The sequence below is a fragment of the Hypanus sabinus genome, chromosome 9 (genome assembly GCF_030144855.1).
Source record: "Hypanus sabinus isolate sHypSab1 chromosome 9, sHypSab1.hap1, whole genome shotgun sequence".
Lineage (NCBI taxonomy): Eukaryota > Metazoa > Chordata > Chondrichthyes > Myliobatiformes > Dasyatidae > Hypanus > Hypanus sabinus.
In genome coordinates this window covers 87,822,477-87,846,757 of record NC_082714.1, presented here as the reverse complement: position 1 = coordinate 87,846,757, position 24,281 = coordinate 87,822,477, and the positions used below count along the sequence as shown (strand labels likewise).

At 53.7% G+C, this 24,281-nt stretch overlaps 1 protein-coding gene across 1 annotated transcript in view; it reads right to left on the bottom strand.

The window, feature by feature from the left end:
* The window catches only part of LOC132399572 (protein ENTREP2-like), a 34,626-nt gene that overhangs the window by 4,621 nt on the left and 5,724 nt on the right, over positions 1-24,281 (bottom strand). Inside the window, exons 2-11 of the mRNA XM_059980083.1 lie at positions 21,751-21,807; positions 19,710-19,820; positions 19,143-19,283; positions 17,708-17,815; positions 16,170-16,330; positions 15,980-16,079; positions 15,587-15,671; positions 14,991-15,464; positions 5,171-5,230; positions 1,881-2,182 (exon numbers count right to left, since the gene is read on the bottom strand). Of these exons, the coding sequence (XP_059836066.1) occupies positions 1,881-2,182; positions 5,171-5,230; positions 14,991-15,464; positions 15,587-15,671; positions 15,980-16,079; positions 16,170-16,330; positions 17,708-17,815; positions 19,143-19,283; positions 19,710-19,820; positions 21,751-21,807 (1,599 nt within the window). The remainder of the gene's footprint in view (positions 1-1,880; positions 2,183-5,170; positions 5,231-14,990; positions 15,465-15,586; positions 15,672-15,979; positions 16,080-16,169; positions 16,331-17,707; positions 17,816-19,142; positions 19,284-19,709; positions 19,821-21,750; positions 21,808-24,281) is intronic.

The window sequence follows — 24,281 nt, the reverse complement described above, 5'->3', positions numbered from 1 at the left end:
CCAGAGGTGACGAAGCCTTTTAAGATCGTGAATTGTTGATAATCTACCAAATTCTCTCACGCGCCTTGTTAATTTTGAGCAGCGCTCATCATCGTTGATCTGTTGTCACCAGTACAATCTGCGATGTGGTGTGTGCTGGGGCAATGGCAGCAACACGGGTGATGCCAACGGGCTCAATAGACTGATCAGCTGTGTTATTGGAGTCAAACTGGACACACTGGAGGCTGTGGAAGGACAAAGGACCCTCGGGAAAACCCTGGCAATTCTGGACAATGTTTCTCACCCTCAGCACGCCACCTTGGCTGAACAGTAATAGACTGAGACAACTGTGCTTCTCCAAGGAGCGCGATATGAGATTGTTCTTACCCTCGGCCATCAGGCTCTATAACGAGTCACCCTATAACCGAGGAAGTGGCTGTTTGATGTAACTTAATTTTTATTCTTTCTTACTTCTCGTCTAATTTTTGTATATCTGTGACACTGTAATTTCCTTTGGGATCAATAATGCATCTATATATCATTGATTAATGAATTAATAACAATAATTATGGACATTTTTAATGAAAAAAGAGTGAGTCCTGTTGTCTATTTGCATTAATTCATTGCTTCACTGTTAATAAAAGTGTAACAGAGACAGATTTAAATAACTGAAGCAGTTTAGAAGAATGATTCATAAATTAACAATATTATTTTGAAGGGAACAAATGAAATATAGATGATTGTGGAGTACTGTGAGCAGTTTCAGGCCCTGTATCCAAGACAGGGTGTGCTGGCTTGGAGACGGTCAGAAGAGGTTTACAAGAATGATGCCAGGAATGAAAGGGTTAACATATGAGGAGCATTTGATGGCTCTGGGTTTGTGCTCACTGGAGTTTAGAAGAATGGGATTGGGGTGGGGGGTGGGTAATCTCACTGAAGCCTGTCAAATACCGAAAGGCACAGATGTCCCAGAAAGGACATGGACTGTATGTTTCCAATAGTGGGACCAGAGGGCACAGCCTCAGAATATAAGGAAATCCCTTTAGAACAGAGTAGAGGAGGAATTTCTTCAGGTGGTGAATCTGTGGGATTCATTGCCCTGTACGGCTGTGGGAGGCCAAGTTACTGAAAGTGGAGGTTGATAGGCTTTGGATTAGTAAGGACATCATTGGTTACAGGGAGCAGGTGGGAAAATGGGGTTGAGAAGGATAATGAATCAGTTAAGATGGAAAGTTGGAACAGACTCGATGGGCTGAATGGCCTAATTTTGCTCCTGTGTCTTAAATATCCTTGCAACCAATCAGCCGGCACCGAGCCAGCACGTCACAGTTCCTGTGAAAACACCATATAATCGTCATGGTTGTAAAAAGAATAATCTGCTGCTTCATTCGGCAGTAAAGATAATCATTATGTATCTTGTTATTATGGATGGGGTTTGAAGAATCGGGGGGGTCACCACCGCACAGCATAAACACAAGAGATTCTGCAGATGCTGGAAACCTTGAGAAACTCACACAAAATGCTGGAGGAACTCAGCAGGTCGGGCAGCACCTGTGGAGATGAATAAAGAGTCGGCATTTCAGACCAGGACCCTTCATCAGATGTCGTTGACTGTTCATTCATCTCCATAGTTGCTGCCCGACCTGCTGAGTTCTTGCAGCATTTTGTGTGTGTTACCTATTGGTTTGTTATTGTTCAGTGTACTGAGATATACAGTGGAAAGCTGGAGAACGAGAGACTGCAAACGCTGGAGGGACCCAGGCATCTACAGGAGCCTGTCCACAGATGCAGCCCGACATGCCGTGCTCTTCCGGCATTTTATACGCGTGCCTTAGGGTTCGCCACCTCTGCTTTACGCCGCCCCCCCCAGCCCCCATCCCTGGTTTCCCAGCCGGGCTCACCTGCTCAGAGCCGCTGCCCGTCCGGCCCCTGTCGAGCCGCCGCTTGCTGGTCGCGGGCCCCGGGTCCCCGAGGCCGTGCTCGGCCGCCAGGTTGCGCTTGGAGCGCTGCAGGAAGCGGGCCACCAGTACCCGGGTGCCCCGGCACACCTTCAGGTCGCCCAGCGAGCGGGTGCCGTCCTTGCACAGCGCCCGCGGTGCCTTCCCCTTGCCCGCCGGCCTGCGCCGGGAGCCCACCAGCCGGCGCAGGAGCTCGGGGGTGGCGTGCCGCGATCCTGGCAGCAGACACGCTTCGGAGCAGGGGGCTGTGGAGAGATAGGCGGGGGGGGGAAGAGTACATTCAGTTAATGAGGGTCTGATCTCCTTCCTCGAACTCACCTCCTGGACCCTGCAGAAACCAGGCCCCAGGCTTTAGGCTCATAGTGGGCCCACAGAGCCTGGGGACAGTGGTGACTCCCCTCCAGCTCCTGGTGTCCCTTCTGGGCTTTGTCCCCTGCAGCCATCCAGCCACTTCTGCTCCCTGCTAGGATTTTGGGCTCACCTACCCTCCCTGCTTCTGCCCCCATGCTGGGGAGTGAGTCCTCATTTCCAGCCCCTCCCAGTCCTTGGGGAGCAAATCTGCCTGCATTCCCTGCCGGATTATTGAGAAACTATGCTAAATTACCGGTGAAACCCTGTCGCTCACATCCAGCCCTTCGGAACATCTGGTTTTGCACCAAAGTCTCGTCTTTTTTCTCTTTCTCTCTCTTCACCACCTTTCTTTGTTTCTTTATTTGGCAGAGTAAACCCTTCTGGCCTTTCGATCCATGTTGCCCCCAGCAACCCCTGACAAACCTGATAAACTCTGACAAGCCCAATTAGTTCCTAACCCAATCAGGGGAAAATTTAAAGTGACTAATTAGCCTATCCGGTAGGCCTGGCCTTTGGACTGTGGGAGGAAACCGGACTCCCAGGGAAACTCACGCGTTCCACAGGGAGGACATACTGATGGCGCCAGAGTCGAACTCTGAACTCCGGGACACATCGTGCTAACTGCGGCGTCTTGTGTAATTTATATTCTGTGCGCCAACTGCCCCCACGCGTCCGTGAAGCTGGTGCGAGCGACTCTTTTCCTCGTACCGGCACCTCACCCTGCCTGGGCTCACGTCTGAAATCTCAGTTTGGTCTTCCAACCCAACTCCTGAGCCGGCCCAAGGGGAAAGATTCTGACCGTCCAGCCTGGCCACGCCTCCGATAACTTATAAACTTCTATCAGGACTCCACTGCCCCTCCGGAGAAAACAACCCAGGTTTGCCCAACCTCTCCTTACAGCCCATACTCTCCAGTCCAGGGAGTATCCTGGTGAACCTGGTCACTTTACAACCGAGGTGAGGCGTATTAAACCCATTGGTTCCCTGAGGTTGTCAAATCCGGAGGGGTAATGGGGATAAGCCCCCACTGCCCGTTAAATGCTCCTTCTGACGGCGTGCATCTCTAGTAACCCCTGACAACCAAGTGCAGCTCCTGACCATCACGTTTGGCTGCTAAGCCCGGCAGAAGCGTTTCCACTGCAGGTGAAGGGGTGCTACTGATGCCTTTGGGCAGAGGGGGCTCATCAGGTGTGGTTGGCAGCTCATCTAGGAGAAGCAGAAGTCTGATCTCAAACCTCCACTGCTAAACCCACTCATGGGGAGCTCGTTCAGAGTGAACCCCAGGAGAAAGCCTGGAGCTTCCTAAGTCCCTACGTTGAGTTCAACGCTGACTGGCATCTCCTTCGACACCACTGGTGCTGAACCGTATTGGTCTTTGCCGTTCCTTCGGATTCATCAGCTGCGTGGAGAGGGGGAGCCTGCTACGCGGGCTACAGCTTGCTCTGCGCATCGTGTTGCCTTGGCTTGCGTATCACGTAGACAGCTAGAAGGCAATAACCATGGTCGACCGTGACCCCTCAATAAACCCCTAGTACAATCTACAGTTCGCACTGCTGCAGCTGACTTTCCTGCACTTACCTTGTGTCAGCACGCCATTGTGGGCCGAATGGCCTGCACTGTGCTGTATTGTTCTATGTTCTAAACCCCCCCCACCTCTATCTTCTGAAGTGACAAGGATAGGATAAGGCACGGGGAAGCCGACCTCCAAGTCACATGACACCCTGGCTTGGAAATATATCCCCACTCCTTTACTGTCAATGGAGCAAAACCCTGGATCTTTCTCCCTGTGGATCCTCATGGACTGCAGTGGGTCAAGAATGCACGTCACCACCACCTGACATCCCCGAAGAGGAGCAATTTCTTCAGCCAGAGGGTGGTAAATCTGTGGAATTCATTGCCACGGGCGGCTGCGGCTGCTGGGAATTCTGAGAGCATTGGGGTAAATCTGTGGAACTCATTGCCATGGGCGGCTGCGGCTGCTGGGAATACTGAGAGCATTGGGGTAAATCTGTGGAATTCATTGCCACGGGCGGCTGCGGCTGCTGGGAATACTGAGAGCATTGGGGTAAATCTGTGGAATTCATTGCCACGGGCGGCTGCGGCTGCTGGGAATACTGAGAGCAGAGGGGTAAATCTGGGGAATTCATTGCCACGGGCGGCTGCGGCTGCTGGGAATACTGAGAGCAGAGGTTTGTAGATTCTTGGTTGGTCATCAAAGCTTATGAGGTGAAGGCAAGAGAATAGGGTTGAGACAGGATTGAATGGGAGAGCAGACTGGGGCCAAATGCTCATGTGGTCTTCTCAGGGGCAAATGGGGGGGCAGCAGGCAATTGAACACTGGCTCAGCCCAAACCCCTTCGAATAAATGTTTAAAAGAAGAGGAGATTCACCGAGATGGAGCTGTTCAGTTACAACGATCTCTTCTTCCTGGAACAGAGGAGTCTAAGGGAAGACATGTCCAAGGCACGTAAAGTGAAGAGGGTATAGATAGAGTAGGCTGCAGGAAACTACTCCCCAGATCAAAGGGAAATAAAACGGATTTAAAACTCAGATTTAAAGGAGGAAGAAGGGATTCAGAGCACGTTGGAAGGAGAACCCTGGATTAAACAAGGCAGGGCACGGTACAGACCAGGTGCTGCTGGATGGGATTAATACAATTGCCCGCTGGTTGAAGTGGGCTAGATGGGCTGAATGGCCTGTGCGAGGATGCTACATCTACCATGTCACTCTTATCGATCCTCCCTGATGCTGTTGGAAGAGTTCGGGATTTGTCCAGGTGGGAATTCTCTGCAGGTGTCAGGCCCTTGGAGGAGGGGGGTTTGGGGCACTGCTGGTGGGGTGGTTCAGTGGCCAGAGGTGGGGGACGCAAGGGACCAGTCTTACCCGTGTCGGTTGAAGTCTGAGATGTGACGTCCTCTGGAGTTTTTGATCTCCTGTTCACCTCTGGAAATAAATCAAGAATGGTTTATTGAAGCAATATGCTCCCGTTACCACCCCACTTGCCGTCTACTAGTCCCAGACACTCTCAGAGCACAAGGGGACATCCTAGGGGCTTATCCTCGGAGAGGAGAGGACAGTTGGCTCGGAGGCGGAACCCCTGGGCCCCACCTTTGACCAGGCCCTGGAGCTGGATGACCAGGAGGACCCCACTCTCCACCCCAATGATGGACCTATCCCTCTCCTCACAGGCTGCCCACCGTTCAGGAGCATGGGGGCCAGAGTGTAGCCACACCCTGACAAGCAGCCCTTCAGGTCCTGAGACAGGGGCTGCGACCCCTCACACTCATAACGTAGATTCATCAGGCAGCCTTCCTCGGGTTTTCTGGATAAGAGTGGAGACGTCAGGCAGATTAACTGGTTACGGGTAACCGTCACCAATTCTTTTTGACGCACCATAGAGAGCAGCCTGTCTGGATGCATCATGGCTCGGCACGGTAACTGCTCAGCCTGAAAACCAGAGAGAGTCATGGGCACATCACAGAGGCCAGCCTCCCCTCCATGCTCTCTGTCTAGGTGCTTGCTCAGTGAAGCAGCCAGCACAATCAAAGAGCCTACCTACCTTCCTGGGCACTCTCTCTTCTCCCCCTCTCCCTTTGGGCAGAAGATATAAAAGCCTCTAGGCACGTGCCTCCAGGCTTCTATCCCCCTGTCCAGGTTCAGATTTATGAAACGTACAGTGAAATGTTAACACAACCTGAGGATGTGCTGGAGGTAGCCCACTGTTATAAGAAAAGTTCCCGAGTACGATAAGATGAACTCTTGACATCAGAATCTACCTCACCATCGCCTTATTGTCTGCCTGCACTGCACTTTCTCTGTAACTGTAACATTATTCTGCATTCTGATATTGTTTTACGTTGTGCTACCACAGCGCACTGTGTAGTGAATTGATCTGTCTGTACCAACAGAATTCAAGACAAGTTTTCCCACTGCATCTCTGACCATGTGACAATAATAAACCAATCTGCCAATGTACAATCTCGTGGAATCTCAACTGAGGGTGTGGTTTAACGACTAAAGAGGGAAATAATTGATCCCTGTCCCAGACAAAGGGCTTATCCATGCAATGACAGGTAATAACATTTGAGTAATCTTGTATCCCGCTATCACGTGATACATGCGCACCTTACTTAAAACAAAGTTACATCCGCTTTTTCAGACTCCCTTGTTTTTTAAGGAATTAGTTTAATATTTTGAAATCACAAAACATAACATTGGCGACACAGTATTTTTAAAAAAATATTTTAAAATATTTATGGAATTCTCTCCCTAACAGCATGGGGGTGTACCTACACCTCAGGGACTGCCGCGGTTCAGGAAGGCAGCTCATCACCACCTTCTCAAGGGCAACTAGGGATGGGCAATAAACGCTGGCTTAGCTGGTGACGCCCACATCCCATAAATGAATAAATAAATAAATAACCTAAATGATAACACAGTATTTTAAAACGAACCGCAGACAGCTATCGACCTGTTAAAGCAGAGCGAGGCGTTTGAACTGACAAAACCTCACTGAGGAATGGTTGATTCTAAACTCAGCACATGGAGAGATGATCAAGTTTAAAACAAAAGCAATTAGAACATGTTCTCTGGAAGGGAAGACATGATCGAGTTTTTTTTAAAAAGGCCATAAAGGGAACAACGTGTAATTTCATAAAGAGTGAATACTGGGTGATAATAATCACTTAAAAATCAAAAACGGCTGGCTACATCAGAAAGTTTGATTACACAATGGGTAGTTGGCTCGCGTACACTGAAATATTGGAACAGTATTTCAGTGTAAATGGAACAGCTGATGAGAAGCGAGTTCATTCGGTTTACAGACATGCAGGTTGCTTCAAAGGTTGACTGCTTCCAGCAAGCCATCAGAAATGAGCTTTGCTACTATTGTAAAAGTAAAGCAGAGATGTTTAGAGCCGAAGGCATTGTTGATTGCCAAATGCTTTAGGTTTCATAAGCAGAATCAAAAAGAAGGAGAGCCCATTTCAAAGATACCAAACTGAAGCCTGCATATATCCAGCTAAGAAGTCATACCGGACTAAAGGTAACTCCTGTGGGATGACATTCCTAACAGAGATATACAACAACCAACAAGCCACGCTGGGTTTGTAACTGGTAAACACAGAAGGGCCAGCATTGTGGGGCCATGGTTGACTAAGACAACTACAACGTGATTGGAGATCCATCCACCGTCTGCATGCCACATCTCCGGCAATAGGGTCAACTGAAAGTGAAAGTGAACTAAGTGAATTCAGAAAGGTACTGGATAATGCCACAACTGCCTCCATGCCAAACACCAGCAGAGGGCAAACAGGTGCTGGTGCCAACCTCTGTGCCTCTGGTTGGGAAACATATTGGACCAAGGAAGGACCACCATGCTGCTCAGGGGAAGCGTGAAATTTACAAAAGCAGTGGTCTGGCTACAACAGTTTTCGTAGATAACATATCTGAGAGAGCTTCTGATCTGTTAATCAGGTGTGAAATGTGGCTTGCTTTTAAGCTGGAAGAGAGTTCAAGGAGCTGCAGAAAAGTTTTAAGCATTTAGTTTTTGTGAGTATAAAAAAATAGAATCTACTCTGCAGGCATTAGGGTTTTGGCATGAACTTCAAGTGGGAGACAAAATGCTGCTTGTAAAGGTAGATGCAAAGAACAAAGCCGAGCCAGGTGGATGGATGGAAGGCCAAAATAAAGGAGTCAATGGAGATACAAACACAGAGAATTCATCAGGTGAAGTTGTGGATGAGGAGAGATCGGATCATAAAGGGAGCAAGAGAATGATAAGTAAGAGAATACTCCAGAGAGCTGAATGCACCTTCCCAAGATCAAGAAGCACAAACTAGGAAAAGGAGGGATAGAGAGAAAGAACGTGGGTGTGAAAGAGAAGGAATATGAGAAAGAAAAAGAAAGGATTCAAAGTAGACTCAGAGAGGGAAAAGGAGAGGAAAGGTGTCCAGAGCTGTCAGAACAACGTCCTGCGGCCTCAAAATCAACTCCTAGACCCCCCAAGGAGGAAACGTGAGAACCTGAGGAGGCTTCACAGCCACGAGTCTCACCTGCCAGGCAAAGTGATCCCTCCCCCTCGTTACGAAAGACGATATCCCACAAGAGTAAGAAATCCTCTACAGTGATTAAATCTTCAGGCTTGAATGGGACCATTTAAACAATAACTATGCTGTGGATGTCTCTATATAGTAGTTATATTATATAATATACTGTCTATATAGTTGAGATGCAGTCTATATTGAGTTGGAGTTTATAGCTAAGCAGGGAGGAGTGTTGTGCATCTGATACTTCAATAATATTTGAGTAATCTTGTGTGTGCGTATATGTGTGTATATATATTGGTTTGATTAAATATTCTTGTTCATTTAAATAATTTATTATAGGTTATATGTAAAAATATGTTAATTGCATATTTCATCGCACTATCATATGATATGTGCACACCTTGCTTAAAAGTAAAGGCAAGGTTACAAAGTTACGCCTCTATTTAGGATTCTTGGGCCTTTCGTTTAATTTAATGTTTTGAAGTTATAAAACATAGCACTCCCATTTTTGGACCCTTTTATTCAGATTTGCTACCAGCCCCTCTTCTCCATTTCCATCCAGCTCTTGCGCACACAATCTGGGCCCCCACCCTTGGTCCTTCCCTACCTGGTTCTGGTTCCACCTGCCATTCACCCCTACCCTGATGAATCCCATCTGAATGGTTATATGAAGATGTAGCTTGGAAACTCTGAAGCTCAGGAACACAAGGTCAGTTCCCTCCCGGGTACAGCTCTCCCCACTATCGAGGAACATCTACAAGAGGGGGGATATCTCAAGTATGTAGCATCCAACATCAGGGACTCCAACACCCTCTTCTAGGTTCTGTCTTCAGGTAGAAGGTACAGGAGCCTGTAGACCAACACCTCAGGGCTCAACAACAACAACTCCTTTACCACCACAAGCCCTCAACTTGAACCAATGTCACAGTTATTTTTTGTTTATATTGTGATTTACATTATGTATAAATCATGCTGTTTTAAAAGATTAGCTTCATTTGTCACATCTACTGAACCATATGTAAATTCACATCAACAATCAACACAGTCGGGGGATGCGCTGGGGACAATCTGTGGTGCCAATGTAGCATGCCCACAATTACTAACCTTAACTGGTACGTCTTTGGACTGTGGGAGGAAACCAGAGCACCCGGAAGAAACCGACGCGGTCACAAGGAAAACATACAAACTCCTTGCAGAGGGCAGTGGAAATTGTAGAGTGATTGCACTAACCCCTAAGCTACCATGCTGCCTCTGGCTCAGATAACTAGTTTGTCTTTGTAATATTCTACGCTGCTGCTGCCAGAAGCATTCGTACCCTGTGTATGTGTGTGGCCCTGACCATGAACTTGACCGTCTCACCCACTTTACATATCGAAGTCCAGTGTTTAGTGTGGCTTCTTATCTCTCTCCAGCAGCTGTCTCCTAGCTTCACACTCCCTACTGCCACCTCCCTCCATTTGCCGCTTCATAGTTCTCATCGCTCATCCATTTGCCACTGTCTCCCAAGTTTATCCCTTTCTCCTACATTGCACCACGTGCCCATCATCTTTCACCCCTCCACAGTCCTCCGACCACTCATAGCTCTGTCTCACGGCTCCCCCTCTCCATTCTCAGTCCTGATACGTCAACAATTCCCACAGAAGCTGCCTGATACACTGATTTCCTTCAAACGACTGTCTGCGTGGCTTACTTTTATTTGGATTTTGTAAACATTGTAAACAATGCCTCAGAGGGCACAGGAGCAGTCATTACCCCTCAACCACAGCTCTTGAAAGGGATAGCTTCACTTACCCCATAAATTGATGCTGAGAGGCAGGATTTATGAACATTTGGAGAAGCATAATATGATTGGGGATAGTCAGCATGGCTTTGTCAAGGGCACGTCGTGCCTTATGAGCCTGATTGAATTTTTTGAGGATGTGACTAAACACACTGATGAAGGAAGAGCAGTAGATGCAGTGTATATGGATTTCAGCAAGGCGTTTGATAAGGTACCCCATGCAAGGCTTATTGAGAAAGTAAGGAGGCATGGGATCCAAGGGGACATTGCTTTGTGCATCCAGAACTGGCTTGTCCACAGAAGGCAAAGAGTGATTGTAGATGGGTCATATTCTGCATGGAGGTCAGTGACCAGTGGTGTGCCTCAGGGATCTGTTCTGAGACCCTTACTCTTTGTGATTTTTATAAATGACCTGGATGAAGAAGTGGAGGGATGGGTTAGTAAATTTGCTGATGACACAAAGGTTGGAGGTGTTGTGGATAATGTGGAGGGCTGTCAGAGGTTACAGCGGGACACTGATAGAATGCAAAACTGGGCTAAAAAGTGGCAGATTGCAATCCAGATAAGTGTGAGGTGGTTCATTTTGGTAAGTCAAATATGATGCAGAATATAGTATTAATGGTAAGACTCTTGGCAGCGTGGAGGATCAGAGGGATCTTGGGGTCTGAGTCCATAGGACGCTCAAGGCTGCTGTGCAGGTTGACTCTGTTGTTAAGAAGGCATACAGTGCATTGGCCTTCATCAATCATGGGATTGAGTTTAAGAGCTGAGAGGTAATGTTGCAGCTATATAGGACCCTGGTCAGACCCCACTTGGAGTACTGTGCTCAGTTCTGGTCGCCTCACTACAGGAAGGATGTGGAAACCATAGAAAGGGTGCAGAGGAGATTTACAAGGATGTTCCCTGGATTGGGGAGCGTGCCTTATGAGAATAGGCTGAGTGAAATTGGCCTTTTCTCCTTGGAGCGATGGAGGATGAGAGGTGACCTGATAGAGGTGTACAAGATGATGAGAGGCATTGATCATGTGGATAGACAGAAGCTTTTTCCCAGGGCTGAAATGTTGCCACAAGAGGACATAGGTTTGAGGTGCTGGGGAGTAGGTACGAGGAGATGTCAGGGGTAAGTTTTTTACTCAGAGAGTGGTGAGTTTGTGGAATGGGCTGTCAGCGATGATGGTGGAGGTGGATACGATAGGGTCTTTTAAGAGGCTCCTGGACAGGTACATGGAGCTTAGAAAAATAGAGGGCTATGGGAAACCCTAGGTATTTCTAAGGTAGGGACGAGTTTGGCACAACTTTGTGGGCTGAAGGGCCTGTATTGTGCTGTAGATTTCCTGTGTTTCTATGAAATGCTCCCAGAACCTATGGATTCACTTTCAAGGACTCGTGTTCTCAATATTTATTGCTTATTTATTATTCTTTTTGAATTTGCTCAATTTGTTGTCTTTTGCACTCTGATTGAACGCCCAAGTTGGTGTGGTCTTTCTGTTATTGGATTTATTGATTATGCCCACAAGAAAATGACTCTCAGGGTTGTATACGGTGACATAGGTAATAAACTTTGATAATACATTTACTTTGAACTTTGATTTCTGTTTAATTGACGTTTTTCTTGTGCTTGCTGCTTATGACGTGCCTGTGATGCTGCTGTAAGTTTCCCATTATGCCTGTGCATACACGGGCTCGTGTACATGACAATAAATTTGACTCTTGTGTCCATGTGTGTATTCAGCCCGTGACCGTAAGAAACTGCAGAGACACGGCTCAGCTCATCACAGGAACCAGCCTCCCCTCCATGGACTCTGTTTACACTTCTCACTATCTCAGTGAATCAAAGACCCCACCCACCCCAGAAATTCCCTCTCCCATCGGCAAGCAGATACAAAAGCTTGGAGGCAACAGCAGGCTGAAGGATGGCTCCTACGATTGAGCAGCCCCCTAGTGTGGTCAGACAGACTCCTGACCTCATGCTAAAGCATCAAACAAGATTGTGACATCGAGGCGAAATGTGGGAGGCAGACAAGAGTTGCAGTCCCGACTGCCTGCTGCTGGAGCTGCTTATCCCTGTGGCAGCGGGTACGGGTATGCCCCCCTGCCTCGCGTGCTGCCTCTCTCTTTCAATGAATGTCAGTTAATATCACAGGATGGTATCGTGGTTCTGTGTTTATGGTCGGACTATTGTGTTGATGGATTGTGGACATTTCCGGACTTATTCAGATCCTTGTTTTTTTTTATATTCTGTGTTTTTTATTGCCCTGTCCTTTTCCATTGCATTGTGTTTAGGGGTTGGTGATACATTAATTATTTTTGTGCGGGGAGGGGTTGTTTTTTGAGGGCTGATTTTCCTGTTGGGCTTTGTGCAGGGGGAAGGGGTTTGGGGGTGGATGATCAGGATGTTCTTTTTTGTGCGGGGGGGGGGGATTGATGTTTCTCTCTAAATGACTTTTGTCTTCTTTCTTTGTTTTGTGGCTATCTGGAGAAGACAAATTTCAGAGTGCTTTGATAAAAAATGAACCCTTCAACCTTTGACAGTCTCCCTAGTCGTGGCCCTTGCACCTTATTGTCTGCCTGCACTGTACTTTCTCTGCAATTGCAATATTTTATTCTGCTGTTGCTTTCCCTTGAAATGCTCTTGAAGAATTGATCTGTACGGGTAACGTGCAAAACTAAGTTTTTCACTGTACACGTGACGATAATAAGATTAGCTTTATTTGTCACATGTACATTGACGCATGCGCTGAAATATGCTGTTCGTGTCAGCTCAAATTACACTATACTTTTCTATGTAAACAATTGCCTGTCACGATGCAGTGACAGGGAGTAGACACCGGCGGCGCTAGCGGACCGGTTCTGGAGCCCCGCCCCCTTCCCGGAACGCCCCCTGTAGGATGAAAGAATGCAACGCTCACATGGCCCCGCCCTCGTCCCGTAACTCCTCCTCAAGTCCGGTCCCCAGCACCGGGACGCCCGCTGCGCGAAAACCACTTCACTCTCCTCCCCTGGTCACGTCCCACTCCCTAGAATGCTCCGCCCCTGGTCACGCCCCACTCCCTAGAGTGCTCCGCCCTCTGGTCACGTCCCGCTCCCTAGAGTGCTCCGCCCTCTGGTCACGCCCCGCTCCCTAGAATGCTCCGCCCTCTGGTCACGCCCCGCTCCCTAGAATGCTCCGCCCCTGGTCACGCCCCGCTCCCTAGAATGCTCCGCCCTCTGGTCACGCCCCGCTCCCTAGAATGCTCCGCCCTCTGGTCACGCCCCGCTCCCTAGAATGCTCCGCCCTCTGGTCACGCCCCGCTCCCTAGAATGCTCCGCCCCTGGTCACGCCCCGCTCCCTAGAATGCTCCGCCCCTGGTCACGCCCCGCTCCCTAGAATGCTCCGCCCCTGGTCACGCCCCACCCTAGAATGCTCCGCCCCTGGTCATGCCCCACTCCCTAGAATGCTCCGCCCCTGGTCACGCCCCACTCCCTAGAATGCTCCGCCCTCTGGTCACGCCCCGCTCCCTAGAATGCTCCGCCCTCTGGTCACGCCCCGCTCCCTAGAATGCTCCGCCCCTGGTCACGTCCCGCTCCCTAGAATGCTCCGCCCCTGGTCACGCCCCACTCCCTAGAATGCTCCGCCCCTGGTCACGCCCCACTCCCTAGAATGCTCCGCCCCTGGTCACGTCCCACTCCCTAGAATGCTCCGCCCTCTGGTCACGCCCCGCTCCCTAGAATGCTCCGCCCCTGGTCACGTCCCGCTCCCTAGAATGCTCCGCCCCTGGTCACGCCCCACTCCCTAGAATGCTCCGCCCCTGGTCACGTCCCACTCCCTAGAATGCTCCGCCCCTGGTCACGCCCCGCTCCCTAGAGTGCTCCGCCCTCTGGTCACGCCCCGCTCCCTAGAGTGCTCCGCCCTCTGGTCACGCCCCACTCCCTAGAATGCTCCGCCCTCTGGTCACGCCCCGCTCCCTAGAGTGCTCCGCCCTCTGGTCACGCCCCGCTCCCTAGAATGCTCCGCCCTCTGGTCACGTCCCACTCCCTAGAATGCTCCGCCCCTGGTCACGCCCCACCCTAGAATGCTCCGCCCCTGGTCACGCCCCACTCCCTAGAATGCTCCGCCCCTGGTCACGCCCCACTCCCTAGAATGCTCCGCCCCTGGTCACGTCCCACTCCCTAGAATGCTCCGCCCTCTGGTCACGCCCCGCTCCCTAGAATGCTCCGCCCCTGGTCACGCCCCACCCTAGAATGCTCCGCCCCTGGTCACGCCCCACTCCCTAGAATGCTCCGCCCCTGGTCACGTCCCACTCCCTAGAATGCTCCGCCCTCTGGTCACGCCCCGCTCCCTAGAATGCTCCGCCCCTGGTCACGCCCCACTCCCTAGAATGCTCCGCCCTCTGGTCACGCCCCGCTCCCTAGAGTGCTCCGCCCTCTGGTCACGCCCCGCTCCCTAGAATGCTCCGCCCCTGGTCACGCCCCGCTCCCTAGAATGCTCCGCCCCTGGTCACGCCCCGCTCCCTAGAATGCTCCGCCGTCTGGTCACGCCCCACTCCCTAGAATGCTCCGCCCCTACTATGTCCTCCCTCGACCCCATTCCTCCCCTCCCCGAACAACCCGACCCCTCATCTGGACCCGCACCTTCCAAATACTGTAGCCCACACCCAACCCAACCCTTCAGACCCATTCTCTGACTCCCCTCACCCCACCCTCCCTGCCCCATCTAACCCCGACCTTCCAATTGAGCCCACGTATCTCGTCCCAACCCACCTCACCTACCTCCCAGCCCCGCCACTTGCTCCTGTCCTCTCCCTTTCCCCGGTCCCGCTCTCTCTTTTGGCCTCTTCTACCCGGTCCCACCGCTTCCCCACCCACCATTCAGCCCCGCCCCGTCTTCATCACTTACCTGCACCCCCCGGCACAAAGAGGCCGGGGTCGCTGTTGGACCTGGTGACTCGCGTCGAGTGCAGACTGCAGGCTGGAGTGGGCGGCCGGGACTGCTCACTGTGCCTCCGGCGCCGGGCGGCGGGGCTGGCGTCGGCGGCTCCCGGCCCGTGGGCGTCCGGCCGCTCTCGCAGCCTGTCCTCGTTGGGAGCCGGGGAGCCCGCAGTCTCCAGCCTCAGGCAGCTGCGGGTGAGCCCGTCCTGGTCGGTAGGAGGCCCGAGCCCGGGCCCGGGGCTGTGGTGCCGCGGGGTGCTGCAGGAGAAGGACCGCCGGCTGCGGCCGCAGGGGCTGGCGCTGACCGGGCATGGATCAGTCCCCATCCCCGGTCCTGGCCGCAACCCTCCCACTCCCATTAGGCACGAGTCCTCGGAGCAGCTGCTGTCGTCTGGGATGTCGATGATTTCGGACATCATAAGGGAACCGCTGTCTATGGAACCTGGGGCGGGGGAGGGGTGTAAGAAGAGGGTGGTTAGGGCCGGTGGTGGGAGGCCCCGCGACCCGATGAGGGAAGGGGTGAGGGTCAAACGGGGAGGGGGTCGGGTCGGAGGAGACCGTTACCTTCTCCGCTGAAAGCTGTGGAGAGAATTTGCTCACAGAAACTGGAGTTGGAGATCTCAGTGAGTTGATGATCAAAGTCCGTCGTCTGTGGGGTGGGGGGAAATGAGGGAGGGCGTAGGATGGGGAGAGGAGGTGGAGTAACAGTAGGAGAGTGAGAAAAGTGGGGTGAGAGGGGAGGTGGAATGGGAGAGGAAGTTGATGTTGGAGTGGCGGGGAGGAGGTGAGGGGCATGGTGGGAGAAGGGGGGGTTGGGGTAGGGAACATGAGGAAGAGGAGGAGTACCGGAAGGAAGGGAGAATGAGAGGGGGAGAGAGAGAAAGGGGCAGTCAGCAGCCTGCCTGATACAATACTGGACCCCCAGAACTCTTCCCCTCCCTCACCCCTTCCACCTACCTGGCTGGTCGATCCGTGCCTGATCACCGCCTCATAGGGAGGAGGGAAGTCGCTGGGGTAGAGGGGTACCGGACTCCCCATCGAACCGTTGTAGGTGATACTACAAGAGGAGGGAGAGGTGGTAAGGTGTGTGATGGGATGGTGGTGACCATCTGCGCCACGTCCGGAAGAAGCTGCCGAGGGAGCCTACCTCTGCGCGTCGGTCTCCGAGCTGCAGGTGTACTCCGGCGGGTAGTAGGGAGGAGGGGGAACCGGCGGCACAAACTCGTCTGGGTCCGACATGTTCCGTAGAAAGTTTTCCTGGGGCGAGGAGCACTCCGGATTCAGGGACCTCGGCCTCTGCGGAACCAGCTGTCGGAACAGGGTCGGTCAGCACTCGACGCCCGCCCCCGGCTAAGCGGGATCCCCCAGACCAGACAAAGATGAGGGTTGGGTTTACTTTTTCCGCGTCCCCCCTCCATACTCTCCCCCCGACCCCCTCCATACTCTCCCCCCGTCCCCCCTCCATACTCTCCCCCCGTCCCCCCTCCATACTCTCCCCCCGTCCCACTCCACACTCTCCCCCGTCCCCCCTCCATACTCTCCACTCCGTTACTCTCCCCCGCCCCCCTCCACACTCTCCCCCGTCCCCCCTCCATATTCTCCACTCCGTTCACTCTCCCCCCGTCCCCCTCCACATTCTCCCCTCCGTTCACTCTCCCCCGTCCCCCTTCCACATTCTCCCCCGTCCCCCCTCCACATTCTCCCCCCCGTCCCCCCTCCACATTCTCCCCCCGTCCCCCCTCCACATTCTCCCCCCGTCCCCCCTCCACATTCTCCCCCCGTCCCCATTCTCCCCCCGTCCCCCCTCCACATTCTCCCCCCGTCCCTCCTCCATACTCTCCCCCCCGTCCCACTCCACACTCTCCCCCGTCCCCCCTCCATACTCTCCACTCCGTTACTCTCCCCCGCCCCCCTCCACACTCTCCCCCGTCCCCCCTCCATATTCTCCACTCCGTTCACTCTCCCCCCGTCCCCCTCCACATTCTCCCCTCCGTTCACTCTCCCCCCGTCCCCCTTCCACATTCTCCCCCGTCCCCCTTCCACATTCTCCCCCGTCCCCCTTCCACATTCTCCCCCGTCCCCCTTCCACATTCTCCCCCCGTCCCCCCTCCACATTCTCCCCCCGTCCCCCCTCCACATTCTCCCCCCGTCCCCCTCCACATTCTCCCCCCGTCCCCCCTCCACATTCTCCCCTCCGTTCACTCTCCCTCCGTCCCCCTTCCACATTCTCCCCCGTCCCCCTTCCACATTCTCCCCCCGTCCCCCTTCCACATTCTCCCCCCGTCCCCCTTCCACATTCTCCCCCCGTCCCCCCTCCACATTCTCCCCCCGTCCCCCCTTCACATTCTCCCCCCGTCCCCCCTCCATACTCTCCACTCCGTTACTCTCCCCCCCGTCCCACCCCATACTCTCCACTCCGTTACTCTCCCCCCGTCCCCCCTCCACACTCTCCCCCGTCCCCCCTCCATACTCTCCACTCCGTTACTCTCCCCCCGTCCCCCCTGCACACTCTCCCCCCGTCCCACCCCATACTCTCCACTCCGTTACTCTCCCCCCGTCCCCCTTCCGCACTTCCCCCAGTCCCTCCCTCCACACCTTCCCTCTCCCTCTCTCCCCCTTTCTCCCTTCCCACGTCTCTTGCTCCTCACCTCCTCTATCCCTCCCTCCCACCCCGGGGACACTCACGATATGCAGCACGTCGACAGCGAACATCTGGATACAGCAGATGACCGTGGAGAGGGTGCAGATGATGGTGGAGAGGATGCTCAGGCCACACACGCTGAACAACAGGTCCTGGGGTTGGGCACAGAGAGGGTCCCCGTTACTGCCCCGTCGGAAATCACACCCGCACCCATTCCTGTCCGGCAGCCCCCGTCACCTGCCTCGTTGTACGGTCCTCCGTGAGCGGCAGACAACGGTGCCGACGGAGCGCGGTGGAATAGGCGGCGGTCTGGCGGTCTCCCCGTGACTGCTGCCCCCTCCCCCGCCCCCGCCCCCGCCCCCACGATCCAGAGGTGTACGGTTAGGGTAAGTTGTGGGCACGCTTCGTTGGCGCCAGAAGTACGGCGACGCTTGCGGGCTGCCCCCAGGACATCCTCGGACCGTCACTGTATGTTCGACACACGGGGGCTCTGGACAATTTAAGCTAATCGTTTTCTCTCCGAATCAGGACAACAATCTCTGCCTCAACGTCAGGAAGCTGGGCGGGGTACTCGTCCGTCTGTATTAATGGTACCGAGTTCAGGAGCGCTGGGAGCTTGCGGCTCCTGACAGCGAACATTCGCCCGTCCCAGTCCCGCCGCGTAGACGGCGTGACCGAGGGAGCTCACCGACCCCGCTCTTTCCTTGGGGGGCGAACGCCCTGGTGACCAATCGACACCGACGCGCCACAGAAAGCATCGTCGCGGCTCGGAACGGTCACTACTCCGCCCCGCGACCGAAACGCTGAGCTGCGGAGCTGTAGACGTCACGGAAACCAGCCTCCCCTCCGTGACTCTGTCTACACTCCTCACTGCCTCGGTAAAGTGGCATTCTCTCCCCCTGCCCCCGACAATGGACAGACGGTACCAAAGATGAATTCTTCATCTCCCGCTCTATCTCTTGGGCCTTTACGCTCTACGTTCTCTGCGACTGTGCCACTCTATTCTGCCTTCTGATTCCCCTTCACTACGTACGGAATGATCTGAGTGCTTTTATTTCACCGTAGCTCGGTACACAGTAATGTGACAACTCAAAATGAATCACCGAAATCTTTGTCCCGGGGTGTTCAATCGACATCTCCGCTCGTTTGTTCCGTAACCCCTTCCCCATCCCGCATGGTCAGACACCATCCCATCCACTGTCCAGGATAGTCAGTCCTCTCAATCCTCCCCTCCCCGTCTCAGACAGTTAGTCCCCCTCCCCTTCCATTCCGGACCTCGGAGCCCTGCGCGGTCCTCCCGGTGCTGTGTCGTTAGTCCACTCCCCTCCCTCTATGCCCAACATCAGATTCTGCGGTCCTCCCGGTGCTGTGTCGTTAGTCCACTCCCCTCCCTCTATGCCCAACATCAGATTCTTCCCTCCTCCCCTGTCCCGAACGGACAGACTCCCCCCCCCCCCCACTCCCCCGACGGCTCCTCACCTTCAGGGCCATGCGGACCGTCTTGCAGTCCTGGAAGTGGTGCAGTTTGAGCAGCTCCCCGAGGGCGCCGCACAGCTTGGGTCGCTCCCGCTGGGTCACCCGGTCACAGCACATACACAGCCCCTCCCTCTTGAAGCCGATCTGGACAGGGGACAGGACGGGACGGGAGCGATTAAATATTAATTACTGCCCAGCAGTGGGCCGTTCACACTTGTCATCCCCGTCCCTCCATTTCCAAAACTCTCAACCCTCCTTCCTCACCTCCTCCGGCCTGTCGCCGTCCTTTGCTCTTCAACTGCGCCTCTCCCTCTCATCCTCAAACTGCCCCACATCCTCTCCTCCCCTTCCCGCTCTCCCCTTCTACCTCCTTCTTTAATCACCACCTTCCCCCTTCCACCTCCCCCCCTCTACCTCCCCGCTCCCAATTCCACTTCCCCTCCCATTCCTTCCTTCCTTCACACCACCCCCTCCTCCGTATTGTCCATTCCCTTACATGTGCCCCATCCCTGACATATGCCTTCCCATGTTTCCCTCCCTCCTCCCCGGCCCTTCCCTTCGCACTCTCACCATCTGACAAGCCTCCAGGGCTTTCACGGTCTGAGCGTTCTGACAGGAGAGGATGGATCCGGCCAGACTCAGCATCACGCACACCACCGACAGCAGGGTAAAGAACGTCACCTGGGACAGACATTCAGAGTCATCTTCCCCCCAAGAGTACGAATCCCATTCACTTCTCCCTCGTCGAACCCCCAATCACTCGTTCCCACCGCCTGAACTCCAGTTCCCACCTCCCGCAACCCTCATTCAGTCCTCCCGACTCCCGCAACCCTCATTCAGTCCTCCCCCACTCCCGCAACCCTCATTCAGTCCTCCCCCACTCCCGCAACCCTCATTCAGTCCTCCCCCACTCCCGCAACCCCCATTCAGTCCTCCCCGACTCCCGCAACACCCATTCAGTCCTCCCCGACTCCCGCAACCCTCATTCAGTCCACCCCGACTACCGCAACCCCCATTCAGTCCTCCCCGACTCCCGCAACCCTCGTTTCGTCCTCCCCCACTCCCGCAACCCTCATTCAGTCCTCCCGACTCCCGCAACCCTCATTCAGTCCTCCCCCAGTCCCGCAACCCTCATTCAGTCCTCCCGACTCCCGCAACCCTCATTCAGTCCTCCCCCACTCCCGCAACCCCCATTCAGTCCTCCCCCACTCCCGCAACCCTCATTCAGTCCTCCCCCACTCCCGCAACCCCCATTCAGTCCTCCCCGACTCCCGCAACACCCATTCAGTCCTCCCCGACTCCCGCAACCCTCATTCAGTCCACCCCGACTACCGCAACCCCCATTCAGTCCTCCCCGACTCCCGCAACCCTCGTTTCGTCCTCCCCCACTCCCGCAACCCTCATTCAGTCCTCCCCCACTCCCGCAACCCTCATTCAGTCCTCCCCCACTCCCGCAACCCTCATTCAGTCCTCCCCCACTCCCGCAACATTCAGTCCTCCCCCACTCCCGCAACCCCCATTCAGTCCACCCCGACTACCGCAACCCCCATTCAGTCCTCCCCGACTCCCGCAACCCTCGTTTCGTCCTCCCCCACTCCCGCAACCCTCATTCAGTCCTCCCGACTCCCGCAACCCTCATTCAGTCCTCCCCCACTCCCGCAACCCTCATTCAGTCCTCCCGACTCCCGCAACCCTCATTCAGTCCTCCCCCACTCCCGCAACCCTCATTCAGTCCTCCCCCACTCCCGCAACATTCAGTCCTCCCCCACTCCCGCAACCCCCATTCAGTCCACCCCGACTCCCGCAACCCTCATTCAGTCCTCCCCGACTCCCGCAACCCCCGTTCACTCGCCCAACATCTCTTCACGCCCCGTGTAAAATGTGGTCTGTTCCCCACCCAATGTGTCCTTGCCCCACGTTGGAGGGGTGGAGTGTATGGTTAGGGGAGGAGAGGAAGGTGTCGGAGAGGGATGGGCAGAAGTAGGGTGGAGAGATCGCAGGGCGGTGAAGTTCAGATACCGAAGGAGTACCGAGGCCTCGAAACAGACCAACACCCCCAGCGCAGTGACGAGTGAGGGAGGAAGAGGAATGTTTTGGGGGGAAGGATGAATTTGGGGGATGGGAAAGAGGATAAGATGCTTGGAGGAGGGTTTGGGAGGGAAGGGGAGAGAGGAGTACAACTTGAGGAAAGTATGAGAGAAGGGAGGGGTGATGGGAGAGTCAGGAATGTACAGGGGTAAGGGAGGGGTGATGGGAGAGTCAGGAATGTACAGGGGTAAGGGAGGGGTGATGGGAGAGTCAGGAATGTACAGGGGTAAGGGAGGGGTGATGGGAGAGTCAGGAATGTACAGGGGTAAGGGAGGGGTGATGGGAGAGTCAGGAATGTACAGGGGTAAGGGAGGGGTGATGGGAGAGTCAGGAATGTACAGGGGTAAGGGAGGGGTGATGGGAGAGTCAGGAATGTACAGGGGTAAGGGAGGGGTGATGGGAGAGTCAGGAATGTACAGGGGTAAGGGAGGGGTGATGGGAGAGTCAGGAATGTACAGGGGTAAGGAAGGGGTGATGGGAGAGTCAGGAATGTACAGGGGTAAGGGAGGGGACCTTCACCTACCACCAGGGAGAGTGGCCTCTTCCAGGAAATGACTCCAATCAGCCCCGCTAACAGCACCTGCCGGCAGGAAGGAAGATCATTGTTAACGGGCACCGGGAAAACGTAACCAACGAGAGCTTGGGTTGTTGGATCGACCCCTCCCCTATCCCCACCATCCTAGCTCCAGGTCTCGGGAACACAGACTACGTCCCCTCTCCAAACCTGTGTCAACGAGACTCAGCAGGTTGGGCAGCAGCCGTGAAGGGTCGTTTTGTGATGAGTGGGGAGAAGAGGGGCTGTCAGTGTTTAGTGGTACGTACGGGGTCGGCCACGGATCGGGCGGGGGGAGGTTCACAAAGCAGAGGAGCAGAGGGACTTGGGAGTCCCTGTGCCAGATTCCCTAACGTTGCACGGTGAGTCAGGAAGTTGTTATCATTCAGTTGGAGAGGACGGAATGCTAAAGCAAGGATGTGACGCTGGGGGCTAAATGAGGCTCTGGGCAGACTGCGCTTGGAGGATTGGGAGCAGTTTTCGGCCCCTTCTCTTAAAAAAATTGTTGGTATTGGGGAGGGTTCCGAGGAGGTTCATCCGGGAATGAAAGGGTTAACTATGAGGGGCGTTGGACGGCCATTTACTCGCTGAAGTTTAGAAGAATAAAGGGGGTGTGTGTGGGGGGGAGGATCTCAGTGAAATCTATAGAATATTGAAAGGCTCAGACTGTGGAGAAGTCTAGGGCCACTGGCAAAGCCTCGGAATAGAGAGACATCCACTGAGAACGGAGGTGAGTAGGAATCTCTTCAGGCTGACAGTGGTGAATCTGTGGAATTCATTGCAGCTGCGGGAACTACCTCACTGGGTATCGTCCGTGCTGTAATTGTTATATGGTTATTTTGGTCAGTGGGGGTAAGCGTTCGGCACGGACTAGAAGGGCCGAGATGGCTTTTCTCCCCGTGCTGTTATGGTTATATGGTTATATCTTTAAAGTGGAGGTTGATAGGTTTTTGATCAGTAAGGGGAGGGTCAAAGGTTCTGGGCAATAAGCTGGAGAGCGGGGTCGAGAAGGACAACGAATGACAGAGCAGACTCGATGGGCCGATTGGACTAATTCTCCTCCTATGTTGAATGGGGGGAGGAGAAACAAAGGAGAGGAAACGTGATCCATATCCCCCCCCCCCAACATTCATGTACTACCCCTACCCCCGCAACCCGTTCCAGGCACCCACTCACTGTGTAAACAAGGAACTTACCTCGCAAATATCCTTTAACCCTTCTGCCCTCCCAACTTAGACCCCCGCTCTCTCGTATTAGTCATTTCTACCTTGGAAGCAACAATTCCGTCCGTCCCTTTACAAGCAAAAGTACGGTAAGTCACAAATGCGACAGGCCCGTTCAGTAAGGCTGCAGATGTCCCAAAATGAAGCATTTTGGAAAGTCAGACCGGTGCGGGACGGGTATTATCAATGGTCGGTCGAGAGGGGATCACAGAAAAGCGACCCGCGGGGAAACTTTTTCAAACACAGAGGGTGGTGAGCAGAGGAGAACGAAGTGCTTGAGGCAGGTACGCTACTGTCATTTAAGAGGCACTCGACAGATTTGGTAACAAAAACAAATGTTATCGAATGGGATCAGATGAGTGGGCACTGTTGGCAGGGACGGGTTGGGTTGGAGGGTTTGTCTATGCTGGATTGCTCTATGAGTCTAGAATCTGAATCAGGATTAATATCACCAGCATATGCCGTGAAATAGGTTTTGCGGCAGTGCAATATATAACAAAAATTATACATTACAATAATATATATGTATGTTAAATTAAATCTGTCGTGCAAAAAAGAGAGCAAAGAACACGTGGTAGTGCACACGGTCCATTCAGAAATCTGACGGTGGAGGGGAGAAGCTGTTCCTGAAACGCTGCGCGTGTGTCATCGGGCTCTCCTTGATGGTAACAGTGAGAAGAGGGCATCTCCCGGGTGATGGATGAGGTTTTCCTCCATGCTGGGAGGTTAGTGCCCCTGTTGAGTTTACAACCCTCTGCAGCTGTTTTCCCATCCCGTGCAGAGGCCCCTCCATGCCAGACGGTGATGTCGCCCGTCACATCGGCCTCCACGGTAGATCCGTGATCTATGACTCCGCCGTCGAGGCAGAAGATACAAAACTTTCATTGCACAAACCAGCAAGACCAGCTTCTGCCCCGCTGTTATGAGACTGTGAACGGATCTCTCGGATACTGAAAGACGGAATCTTGACCTCACGATCTAATTCTTTTGGCAACACGCACAAAATGCTGGAGGAACTCCGCACCAATTGACGGGAATAGACTCCAGTTTCGGGCCGAGACTGGAGAGGAAGGGGGGGGGGGCAGAAGCCAGAGTAAGGTTGGGAGAGGGAGAGGAGTACAAGCTGGCGGGTGGTAGGTGAGAGGGAAGGTGTGTGGATGGGCGAGGGAGGGATAAATTAAGAAGCCGGGAGGAGATGGGTGGAAGAGGTAAAGAGCTGAAGAAGATGGCATCTGATAGACACGGGGAGTGGACATGGATGATAGGGAAGGAGTAGGA